The 13335-nt window shown below is 43.1% G+C and overlaps 1 protein-coding gene across 7 annotated transcripts in view; it reads left to right on the forward strand.

Annotated features, from left to right (window-relative positions):
• The window catches only part of CSNK1G3 (casein kinase 1 gamma 3), a 2843512-nt gene that overhangs the window by 2117992 nt on the left and 712185 nt on the right, over positions 1 to 13335 (forward strand). For all 7 annotated transcript variants that reach the window (XM_044060767.1, XM_044060768.1, XM_044060770.1 and 4 more), the window contains one exon: positions 11704 to 11852. In XM_044060767.1, the coding sequence (XP_043916702.1) occupies positions 11704 to 11852 (149 nt within the window). The remainder of the gene's footprint in view (positions 1 to 11703; positions 11853 to 13335) is intronic.

Genomic DNA, 13335 nt, shown 5'->3' on the forward strand with positions numbered 1-13335 from the left:
TTTGGTGTTAAGGCAGAAGAGGTGTTGAAGAAAATGGAGGATAAAGCAAAATCTATGCAGACAGTTAAGGATTTCTTACAGGTGCAGCCACCCAGATTTAGCAGGAACTGGCCTTCAAAAAAATTGGTCCTTTCCAGTGACAGGCCACAAAGAGGCAGATACAGGCGCCCTAGAGGCAGATCCCAGCCCCAAGGCTCATACAGGCCTAAACAATGGGGTGCTTCTACCTCCAGAAGCAGAGAAGACAAATCTCAACCTTATAGGAAACAGTCCCAATGACTTTCCTCTACCAGTACCAAGCACTCATCTTTTGGACGCTCCCTTAGGGGGAAAATTAGCACTTTTTCCACAAAACTGGCACATGATCACCCAGGACAAATGGGTCTTGAATATAGTGTCTCAGGGTTACAGGTTCTACTTTCACACCCTGCCAAAGGCAAAAGACATGCCAGACCTGCCACACAGTCAATGGGCAGAGGCACAAAAGCAGGTTTCATCCCTCATGGACATGAGGGCCATTCAACGAGTACCACTACTGGAGCAGGTTCAAGGATTTTACTCACGACTTTTCTTGGTACCCAGAAAGGACAAAGCTTGGAGACCAATACTGGACCTGTCTATTCTAAACACTTTTCTGGACGTTCCTAAATTCAAAATGTTGACTCTGCAGCAGCTTCTGCCCATGCTGGGCAAGAAGGCTTGGCTTGTAACCTTGGACCTAAAAGAGGCATACCTGCATGTCCCAATCAGACAATCTTGCAGAAGATACCTCAGATTCATAGCTGGCTCAGTGCACTACCAATTCTCTGCACTGCCCTTTGGCTTGTCTACTGCGCCCAGGGTCTTCCCAAAATGCCTGGCACCAGTAATTGCTTTTTGCAGACAAAGAGGAATTCAAATATATCCCTACTTGGACGACTGCCTTATTCAAGCAGAGAACAAGGACATCCTACTAAAGCATCTGGCGTTTGTAAAAAGATTGCCAATTTGCCTAGGGTACACAGTAAACGAAAAGAAATCAAAGCTAGTACCCTCTCAAGAGATAATATTCCTGGGTGCAAGCTTAAATACAACTGCCTAGATGGCTTATCTCACGCCAGACAAACAGAGGCAACTGACTTCTTATTTCAACATGTTGGCAACAAAAACCCAGTTATCTGCAAGAAAAATTCTGCAGGCTTTGTGCTTAATGGCATCCTGCATTCTGTTAATTCCATATGCAAGACTGCATATGAGGAAACTACAATGGTATCTAAAAAGTGTTTGGACTCAACATTGCCACAGCCTGGAAAAACTAATTACCCTCATTCCCTGCCTGCAACAGGAGCTTCGATGGTGGGCACAGGCCTGTCACCACAACAAGGGACAGCCTTTCACTTTACCCACTGCCAGGCAGACAATAACAACAGATGCGTCAGATTATGCCTGGGAGACCCACATGGCAGGAAAATGTATTCAGGGCACATGGACCGCAAGCCAAATGCATCTTCATATCAATCTAAAAGAAATGCTGGCTGTCCAGAATGCCCTAACAGCTTTCAAGGATCTGCTTCATCCAGGACAGCTGCTAATAAAGACTGACAATACTACAGTCATGTGATGCATAAGCAGGGAGGCACACATTCCTACCCCCTCTGCAGACAAGCCATGATTTTTGTGGAACCCGGCATTGACTTTTCATGTACACCTACAAGCACAATTCCTGCCAGGAAAGACAAATACTCTGGCAGACGAACTAAGCATAAACCTCATGGATCCTCATGAGTGGAAACTAGATCCACAAATCTTCAGCATGATAACAAGGAAATGGGGATGCCCAGACATAGATCTATTTGTCTCCCCTCACAACTGCCAACTACAGAGATTTTGTACAAGGACTTATCACAAGCTAGCATGGAAAGTGGATGCTCTATCATTCAGCTGGAAAAACCTCACAGTATATGCCTTTCCTCCACTACCTCTCCTCCCCAAGGTACTCCTAAAGGTCAGACAAGAGAAGCCAAAAATGATCCTGATTGTCCCAGACTGGCCACGCCAACACTGGTACCCAATCCTAAAGAGCTTGTCTCAAGGCCCAGCCTGGACATTACCTCAAATTCCACATTTACTGACCCAACAAAGCAATCAAATACTGCACAGCCAACTCAGAACCCTCAATCTGGCTGCATGGCGGATAATGTAACCATTCAGACCACACCTCTCTCCAAATCAGTTATGGATGTTATTCTGGAGGCCAGGAGGCCCAGCACTAGAAAATCATATGCAGAAAAGTGGAAGAGATTCTGTGCTTGGAACCAGGCGCAAGGAATTGATATGCTTGTACCAAATATTCCTCAGATTTTACAATACCTAACTGAGATGCTGGACAAAGGCCTATCCTTTTCATCGATTAAGATCCATGCCTCTGCCATTTCAGCTCATTACAATACGGACCCACCTATTTTTTCACATCCACTACTAAGGCAGTACCTCAGAGGGGCCAAAAACATAAGACCCCCAAGAAGAGCACCAATACCTGCATGGGACCTCAACTTTGTCTTGAAAAACTCACGCTGCCTCCTTTTGAGCCAGCCAATACAGCTCAGATAAAATTCTTATCATGGAAAACAGCTCTACTCTTATCTATTACTTCAGCAAGAAGAGTCTGAGTTACAGGCTATAATGGCGGTTAAACCTTACATAATTTTCCATCCGGACAGGGTTTCTCTGAGGACAAACCCAACATTTATGCCTAAGGTAGTGTCCAGTGTGGCTCTTAATCAAACAATTCACTTGCCTACCTTTTATCCAAACCCACAGAATAAGGGGGAGAGACTGCTACATTCTTTGGACATACACAGACAGCTACGCTTCTGCTTGGACAAAACTAAAGCTTTCAGAAAGTCTGAGCAACTCTTAGTGGCATTTGCTGCAGGATCTCAAGGAAAAGCTATCTCAGATAAGACTGTTTCCAAATGGATAGCCCACTGCATTCTTTTCTGCTATTCTCAACATGGCAAATCAGTGCCTAAGGGCATCAGGCCACACTCAACCAGAGCAGCAGCTACTTCAGCAGCCTTCCTCAGTGGACCAAGGACATTTTGGAGGCTGCAACTTGGACTTCAGTGCACACTTTTACAAAGCACTACCACTTACCTCTTTACTCTAAATCCAGAGCAGGCTCCGCCACTGCAGTTCTGCAGGGCCTCATAGCCTCTCCTAATTCTATTTAGGCCCAGCCACCCAACCTCAGCTTTGGGATTCAACCCAAGTGTAATGACTGCAACAGTGAAACACTTTGAACATAGTACAGTTGTGTACCTACCATAAATGTAGATGTTCGAGTGTATTCACTGTTGCAGTCCAGGTTACCCACCCACCATCCCCCCTTCTTTGCTGGGACTTGTCTGTACTTTTCTATTCTATACAACCTATGTGGTGTATTTGCTTGTAGATGAAGATTATGTTTTATTCTAGTGGATGCTCTTTTATTGGCATAATTTCTTAGCCTACCCTTCAGGGGGCACCTGATATCTGGGGCAAGAAAAACTGAAGAAAATGGCGTTGGCTGAATCTTTTATACCCCCTGGCGCTCTGACGTCAGGGAAGGGGCGACAGCAACCGACGCCGGACCAAGACTTTGGAATTCAGGCCGACTGCGGGTAGCCTGCCAGCAGGATAACCCCAAGTGTAATGACTGCAGCAGTGAATGCACTCGAACATCTACATTTATGGTAGGTACACAACTGTACTATTCAGAGATGGAGCAATTTATTAGGATAGATACAGGTATGGCAAGGGAGTTTGCAGCAATTTGGAGAAAATATGAAGGGATATTGTCTGCAGATACTGTGCATGGTTTGGGCTTAGAGAGCAGAGTTTTGATGTAATTAGTGGGATCAGGTTTGAAAGTAAAGGAGTTAGTGTTAGCAGTTGGGAGAGATTCACAGAGGTTAGAAGCGTTACTGTTAGAAGAGCTGGAGTTAAATAGTTTGGAGAAGGATTCAATGAAATAGGTGTTAAATGTGTTAGCAGTTTCTTCAGGTGACTTTTCAGGACATGGGTTTGGTGAGGTTGGGTTTCCAGGATGTAGAATCTGGTTTATAACATTCCATAATTTCTTTGGATCAGATTTTAAAGTTGGGGGGGTTATAATAGAAATCTTTTTTGTCTTTGTTGATGAGTATTTTTGTTTGATTACTAAGTTCTTTGTACTTTTGCATGTCTGCTGGAAGTTTGGAGTGTACCCATATTTTCCAAACCCTATCTTTGGTTTTCATAAGGGTACGGAGTACGTTTAGATAACCAGGGTGAGATTTTTGTTTTTGTCCGTACTTTTCTGGTTGGAGCTAGTGAATTTAAGATGCCAATGAAAGCTGAGTTCAAAGCTTTTACTGCATCGTATAGTGGGAGCTGTTTAAGGAAGTTCCAGTTAATTCTAGAGAGTAGGGTATTAAACATGTCAGGGTTAAAGTTGGAAAGATTGCGGCAGGTGATAAGCCAATGCGGTTTAGAGAGAAGGGTTGTATATCTGAGCACTTTTATAGGAGAGTGGTTACTCAGGGAGTCTGGTAGTGTTTCTGGATTATGGTATTTGCTGGGGTTAGAAACAAGTATGCAGTCCATCAGGGAGCTTGAGGAATGAGAGTTATTAGTATGGGTGGGTTTAAAGATTAGTTGTGTAAATACGTAGAAATTTATATGCTGGGGAGAGTTTGGAATACAGAGGTTCACCCAATTAATGTTTATGTCCCCAAGAAGGATGGCTTTGTTAGGGATATTTTGGGAGAGATATGAAAGTATATTTTCCAGTTGGGGAATGTTGTCCCCTGGTGGGATGTATACAACTACTACTGTTATGATAGTATAGTCATTAAGTTTTAGGTTTGCTACCAGTATCTCTGCAGGTATAGAGGTGGAAACCGGTTGCTTAGGATGGGAGAGAGTGAGGTTATTAGAGTAAACTATGGCAACACCACCATCTTTTTTTTTTTTTTTTTTTTAAGCGGTCTTGGTGAAGTATGTTGTATCCAGGAGGGACAATATCTTTATCTTGATTTTGGGGTTTAAGCCAAGTTTCCGTTACAGAGATAATGTCTGGGATATGATGAGATACCAAAGCATGAAACTGGCTTAGTTTGTTCAGGACACTTCGAGTATTGATAGAATAGAAAGAAATTTGTTTATGTGATGTAGGTGTTTGGCTGGTATTAGGGGTGGTATTTACTAGGGTGGTAGAAGCGGTAGTAGGACCAGGGTTGGCAGGCTGCACTTCAGGTTTGAAACAGGGAGGTTATTAATTACCATTTGCGTCCTTGCCTTTTGGTGTATCTATTTGCACCGAGTGTGTTTACCGAGTGTCTGATTCTAGTAATTGTCTTATGCAGAAAGAAGGTTGACTGACTCAGGCATCAGTGTTATTAGAGACTGGCAGGTCTGTAGTTTACTCTTACCTGCTTCCAAAAACTAAGCCTCTTTCTGTCTCGCTCTCTTTACCTGCAAAAATCCCACCTATTGTCGATCAGAAAAGCCCTTTTTCTGAGACCCCTACTAGACACTGTGAACCAGAAGGCACTTCTTTCCTTAGTGACAATGCTGTTCCTGAGAAGTATGGCAGTTCAGTAGCACAAGAAACTTGTAGTAGTTAAGGAGTTTCTTAGAACACTAGGTACATGACCTTCTCAGTCCTTATGGTCTCCCACCTTACAAGAATTCCCATGAAGAAGCTTTGGTGGTATCTAAGAAAGTGATGGTGCCAGCATGCATTGTTATGCAGTGCCCTGTCTGCCTTCTACCCTGTGTCAAGAAAGCACTCGTAGTAGATACGGCAGGTAAATGTCAACCTGGGGACACATTCAAGCTAAGGCCAGACACGTGAAGGGTGTGTGTGTGTGTGTGTGTGTGTGTGTGTGTGTGTGTGTGTGTGTGTGTGTGTGTGTGTGTCTGTGTGTGTGTGTATACACACACACACACACACATATATATATATATATATATATATGTTTCATAGTTTCATAGTATAGTACTAGGCTATCTGCCCTGGGGCATTTGTAAGCCTAGCCATAGTGATGTGGCATTTGCCACCCCATGAAATGGTACAAAAATGTACAGAATAAATTTAGAATACTGTGTCTAGTAGTGACACAATGAAGGTCCCCTTATATAATAGAATTAGTTTACTGTGCCCCTGTCTAGCAGTGACACAGATGTGACCCCTGGGGTACCCTGGTGGTGTCCCATCCACTCATCAAGATTTCTCTTGAAGAGAGTCAGTGAGTGGCTCTGCCTAATACGAACTGGGATCTTGTTCCAAAGCATGGGAAGCCTCTGGGTTATGAATCTATCCCTCCAGCATGTCCTATTCATACTTGTGCCGAGGTTTAAGTCTTTAGCTCTCGTGGTCCTGATGGACTTGGATTTTTTGAGGTGGAGCATGTCCATCAGATCCTGATTGGACATGGCCTTGTACGTCAGGCAGAGATCACCTCTGAGCAGGCGGTATGATACTGAATAGAGCTGAAGTTTCTTTAATCTGGCAGAATAAGACACATGTTGGAGACCCTTGATCCTCTTGGTGAGGTACTTTTGTGGTCTCTCCAGCTGTTGCAAATGCCGGGTGAGGTACATACCAAATGGGGCATTGTACTCAATCATGGGTCTGATGAGGGAGGAATATAGGGGTACAATGACATCCTTGGATCTGGATGTGAATCCCTTCATGATGAGGTGTGCAAGGTAGAATGTTTTTCTAACCACTTTGGCAACGTGGGTATCAAATGAGAGGTCGCTGTCGACTTGGGTCCCTAGGTCTCTGATTACTTTTTCAGTACTCAGTGGGTTGCTGTCTATGTGATAATTTGTGGGTACTTTGTTTTTCCCAAAGGGGATGACTATACATTTTTTGGCATTTAGTTTAAGGCCGTGACTCCGGCACCAGTTCGTTTCTGTGAGGCCTTCTTGTAGGATGTGTGTGTCTGCTGGTGTATCGACTATGGCGCCTAGTTTGCAGTCATCTGCGAACTTTGTCAGCCACAGCCCTCCCGTGTTTGCTTTAATATCTGAGAAATAAATGCCGAACAAGAGGGGTCCCAGGACAGATCCCTGTGGGACACCACTTGTGACTGGCTTTGAGTCTGACATTGCTCCAGCGATTTTAACTTTATGGGTTCTGTCCTTTAGCCAGTTTGCAACCCATCTAGTGACATAAGGGTTTACAATTTAAGCTGTTGAGCTTATCTATGATGCCTGAGTGGGGTATTGTGTCGAAGGCCTTAGCCAAGTCCAGGTATGCTGTATGGACTGCTTTGCCCTCGTCAATGGCTCTAGTGACTGTTTCAAAAGTCAACCAGGTTTAAAAGGCAGGATCTGCCCTTTACAAAGCCGAACTGGGTGGGGTCAAGTGTCTGTAGGTCCCCTATGTCTCTGTTTATGAGTTCCATAATGATTCTTTCCATAGCTTTGCAGACCAGGCTGGTTAAGCTTATGGGGCGGTAGTTTCCAGGGTCTGTAGAGGCACCCCCCTTGTGGAGTGGGACCACTGTTGCTGTACGCCAGTGTTCAGGTACATATCCCGAAGTAAGGCTAAGGTTAAATAGCATTTTTATGTGTGGGTTTAGCTCCTCTTGGAATTCACGTAACACGCAACCCGGGATACCGTCAGGTCCCATTGATGCTGTGTTTTTTGCTTTGTTTAGGGCGGTTCTCACTTGGACATCTGAGATGACAGGGAGATTACATTCAGCTGGGATAAGTATTTCTTCTTTTGGGGGTGAAGGAGGGAGAAATTTGCACTGAACCTGTCAGCCAGAATGTTGGCAATATCTGTGGGTTCAGTGTATTTTTTATTGTTGTGAACCAACTCTGAGCATATCTGAGGATTTCCGCCCAGGTTTCTAACATAGCTGAAGAAGGCTTTGTGGTTATCTTTAGTGTCCTTAGCGATTTTTCTCTCAAAGTTGGCCTTGGATGTTTTTATGAGAGAACGTAGTTTTCTGCTAATGTTGATCAGAGATGTCTTCCCTTCGTGGGATTTTGCTCTGACGTGCAGTAGCTTCCTTCTTTTGTTGTACAATTTGTTTATGGCTGAGGTCCACCAGACAGGACGCTTACCTTTGGTGGAGAGGGACTTGGATTTGTTTGGGATTGCATGATCCATGCATTCTTGGAGATGTCCATAGAAAGCATTTGTGAAGGATTCGGCATCGTGGGATGTGGTATCCACTGGCACAGTGGGCTTAAAGGATACCATCTCAGTCTTAAGAAGAGTGAAGTCTGCTTTTGAGAAGTTTTTCACTGAGGTCTTTTGTGCTGGGGGTGGAGGTGGGATATGTATATCCAGGGTGATTAGTTTGTGGTCAGATCTCACTAGTGAGGGGTATACTTCCGGTGTGGAGCATTTTGTCCCCATGTTTGTGATGATCAGGTCTAGTATATTATCTCCCCTAGAGGGAGAGGTGACTAATTGTTCCAGTGCATTTGAATTTATGAATTCCAGGAACCTTTGGGATAGGGTATTAGGGCTAGAATAATGTACCCAATCTATGTTTGGGTAGTTGAAGTCTCCCAGTATGATGGTATTTTGTGATACATTTATATCCTTCAGTTTCTTCAGGAAGGCTGAGTGGAGTTCTTGAGATTGGGAGGGTGGTCTGTAACATGCTACCAGTTGTATAGCAGTTTTGCCTATGGTTAGTTGCACCGGTATGGTCTCTGATGCTTCATGTGTTGCTACTAACCTGGAGGTGTGGGTGTCCTTGATGAATATGGACACTCCCCCTCCCTTTGTGGTTCGGCCCGGGTTTTGGGGCCGAAAAGCATGATACGAGGTATAGCCTGGTAGCACTGGGGTGGTCTCAGGAGCCTTGAACCAGGTTTCAGTTACTGCACAGACGTCGATGTTCTCCATGCTGAGGAGTGCATCAAGTGCCTGCATCTTGAGATTTAGACTTCTGGCATTGAGCAGCATTACCCTTAGTTTTTTTCCATTATTGTTTTCTAAGGAGGTGGGTTTGTCTTTTGAGCCTTGCCTAAAAAAGGCACTATGGGGGTGGCAGGAGCCTTAGCCAATATCCAGAAGCCCAGTGGTGACAGGTGTAAGCCATCCCTTGCGAAGCAGCGTGGTTTATCCAACATGTCATCCCAGGCAGACAGACGTTGGATCCCCTTAGAATGACACCAGTACTTGAGCCAATTGTTAAAGCTGATCATCTTGTCTTTGTATTGTGGTATCATTCTTGGTGAGAGCAAGATGCTGCTCAGGGTCAGGGTCATACCAGCCTGGGCTACATAATCGGAGAGCTCCTCTGTCTCTTTTCATGTAGTCCAGGGAGGTACCTCTCAGGTCATTCACACCAGCATGGACAATGACGGAGTCATACTTGTACTTGCTTTGGAGTGACTTGAGTGTGTGTGTTATGTGGCGGATCCTAGCTCCCGATAGACAGCTCACAGTCACCTTCTCCTTGTTCAGCCTGGTCAGCGGGACATCAGTGTGTCTGACTATAGTCACCTATTACTAGTGTATCAGGCAAGGTGTTTGGCCTTAAGGGCTGTGATTGGTTGACACACTGATTTATTGAAGTATGTGTTGCATGTGTTTTGTTTTGAGGTGGTGGATTTTTGGGTGTCTGCTTTGGGAGCCTCTGTTGTTTTGGTAAGTTTTTTGTTAGAGCCTCCGAGTATGTCTTTGTGTTTTTATGTGTTTGGTTTGCAGTTGTGGTAGGTCTATGTGGGACTGGGATTGTTGTGTGTGTGGTTGCCATCTCCTCCTGTCTGGTCATGCCAGCCCTGAGTTGAGAGAGTTCAGCCTCCAGTTTGGCTATATAGTTGCATCTCTCACATGTATTTGTGTTTGTTGGGAGGAGGAGAGGGTTGTCTGTGTACATGAGACAATTGTAGCATTGTCTCAAGATAGCCAGATTGACCAGCAGAACTGGAGACGATGCCAGTAATCTACCACTCGACATGCTAGAACTGTATAAGGGAGTGCTGTACCTTTAAGGGAAGTGGATATTCACAGGGGTGGTACGTAGACGTAGTGCTTTACTTAGTACGAGAGTGCTTACTTAGTAGAGAAGTATTGAGAACAAGTGCTAGGCTTATAATATAGTAAGTAGTCTGGTTATACTAAGAGTAGAGCTTCCTTAAGGGAAAATTTGAAGAGCAGACTTGGCGGAGCCAGAAAAAGTTTAACCTTATTTAACCGGCGCTGCCAACCGCGCAAAGCCATGCAAACGCTGATTTTAAACGGTGAACTACAAAAGAGCTAGAAATGGTCCAAAACAACCAATTACTACAGCTTCTTGTGCTGAGGTCACTTCCTACAGGGGCAGGTAGGCTGCTCAAGGCTCCCCACTCCCACTGGTGAGCAAAGAAACTTCCCTCTATCCAAGTAAGGTAATGGACAACACAGGAACTACACCACAGCCCAGAATACAGCAATGCCTGTAAACTGGTCTAAACTAGTCGAGAAAGGCGGGAAAACAAGGATTATTTTTTTGTTTTTTTTGTTTTTTTGGTAGAAACACACAGAAAATGCAGAAACAGTGATAAATTAGTTACACAGGCTAGCAGACTTTAGTGGGCAGCCTCCACAGTTAAATTAAACAAACAACAAACTTTCGATCAAATTCGACTAAAATGTAACTTTAAGTGCAGATTTTAAAATAATGCAGCAAACAGTTAAAAAACAGTTCAAGCTAGTTCAGGGTAAGCTATAGAAGCTATTCCAAGTGAAGAAAAAGCAAAGATACTTAAATCCAGAAAGTAGTCGCTTTTCTGAGTTCCCTGCTGCTAGGACCACTCTGCCGACCCACGAGGAGCTTGTCTGAGTAGTATAGCCAGAAAAAAACGCCCAGAGGCGGATTTTAAACAGTGAACTACAAAAGAGCTAGAAATGGTCCAAAACAACCAATTACTACAGCTTCTTGTGCTGAGGTCACTTCCTACAGGGACAGGTAGGCTGCTCAAGGCTCCCCACTCCCACTGGTGAGCAAAGAAACTTCCCTCTATCCAAGTAAGGTAATGGACAACACAGGAACTACACCACAGCCCAGAATACAGCAATGCCTGTAAACTGGTCTAAACTAGTCGAGGAAGGCGGGAAAACAAGGATTTATATATATATATATATATATATATATATATATATATATATATATATATATATATATATATATATATATATATATACACACACACATTTTTTTTATTTCTCCATCTTAGGTATATACTTTATAGTTTTTCAGATGATGCTTAGTTGCCACCTGTCTGTCCATCCTGACAGCTGAATGCATTGTAGAGTGCGTGTGTGTTGAGTGTGCATTCACAATACATCTTGCAGTGGAAGTTGAGGATTTAAGATAATGCTTTTATGTTCAACCTTTAGCATGACAATAGAAGTACACTCGCTAAAAGTATAATGGATTTGTAGTGCCTTGCCTCTGCTGGTATTCTTCCATCATGTACTGACTTGCAGAATATAGATTAATTGAGAAATGACTGGAAAGGGTTTGAAAAACCCAATATTTGGCTTAATTGTGAAAAGCAAGCAACCGAAAGAGAAATTTACATGCTAATAGTGATTAGATTTCAAGAAAGGAAAAAGGTGAGAGACAGCTAATTTCAGAAAAACGAAAGTCTCTTATGAAGTAGGTAGAGCAAACAGATTAAAAATGCACAAAATACAAATAGTTTTATTTAATTCTGGTGTTTCTTTCATTACAGATGGCGTACCTCAGGTGTACTATTTTGGCCCTTGTGGGAAATACAATGCTATGGTGCTAGAACTACTGGGACCTAGTTTGGAAGACTTGTTTGACCTCTGTGATAGGACATTTACCCTAAAAACAGTACTTATGATAGCCATACAGCTAGTAAGTATGATGTTTTCCATTTGGTACATATTAATAATTGTATATGTAGAGAAGAAAAGCCAGTTAATCTTTATGGCTATCACTATACTTTAAATATCCAACCATATTACTTAAAGCATGAAGATTAATGCTGTGAATTGATGTTCATTGTTTTTTTCTCAAGTCAACATCAAAAGCTTTGCATCGGTTCTAGAATCTGTAAAATACTTGGCCATGCACACACTGTCTACAATTGGAAATGTAAATAAAAAAAAAAGTGTCTAATGGGTGTGTGACTTTAAAATAGATTTATTTTCTTAGAATCTTATTCTGTATAGAAATTGCTCTTTTTCAAGTTCTGCTGTAAATATGGCTTCTAGGTAACATATATAGCTGCAGTGGAGTATAGTTTATGGCAACCAGTTCAGGAGATTGTTGTTATTTGACATTTCTGTATTCTGTAAATTGGAGCAATGAGTTGCTTTACAGAAAGTATAGTTGTGTAAAATCTTGCCATAACAGTAGATGTGCTTTTCTTCACTATGGCAGTATTTCTGAAAGAAGGGATGTCCCATCTAGGGCAGCCCGTCGCTCAGCCAGTATGGAAAAGCTTTAAAAGCATCTTGTTTGCACCTTACTTCACATTTATGCTCCTCGCACAGAACAAAGGTCATAAAAGGGACATACTACCCAGAACTGAATTGCCCCAGAAGAGAACAGTTATCATAGGACAAAGGAGTCCATGCTCATCCAGAAGTAAAACATGCAAAATAAAAAAAGAGGGGTTGGAGAGTGGGCATGAATACTGCAACAGTGACGAGAAGGACATCTTCTGTTATGGTAAGCTTTTTATACAATTGTACTATGTCCTTCAATGTCCTGTTGCTGTATTCCTGAAAGAAAGGAGAGTAAAAAAGCTCAAGAAATAGAATGGAGGTGGAAGGCTGAGAAGAGCCCTCAACAAACCCACATAAAATAGTTTCAGCAAAACCTGCTCTGGCCCTAGAAACTATATCCAACTTACAGTGCTTAGTAAAGGTATGCACTGAAGACCCAAGAAGCAGCTTCAAGGATGGAATTGGTGTTCCAACTCGTTGAAGGCACCAGAGGAGGCAATAGCCCTAGTAGAATGGGCTGTAAAACAGAAGCAGACAGAGAATTGCCATGAAAAGAATAACAAAACGAAATGGCCTTGGATATCCAGAAGGAGATGGTTTGCTTAAAAACAGCCAAACCCAAAGACCTGGGATGAAAGAAAAGCTGATCAGACTTCCAAAGTCCTATTTTTACCCAAATAGCACCCGAGCTGTCTGTGCAAATCCAAGGTATGCAGGACCCTCTCAGTAGCAGACTGAGGAGTAGGGAAAAGGAAGGGAAATGTACCGACTGATTTAAGGACATCTCATTAACCACCTTGGGCATAAAAGGATTAGTATGAAGGGACACCATGTACCTGTAAGAAACCAAAATCTATAAGGGCCTGGAGCTCAGAAAACCTCCAAGC

Source organism: Protopterus annectens, chromosome 2.part0 (genome assembly GCF_019279795.1).
Source record: "Protopterus annectens isolate FY-2018-M chromosome 2.part0, PAN1.0, whole genome shotgun sequence".
Lineage (NCBI taxonomy): Eukaryota > Metazoa > Chordata > Ceratodontiformes > Protopteridae > Protopterus > Protopterus annectens.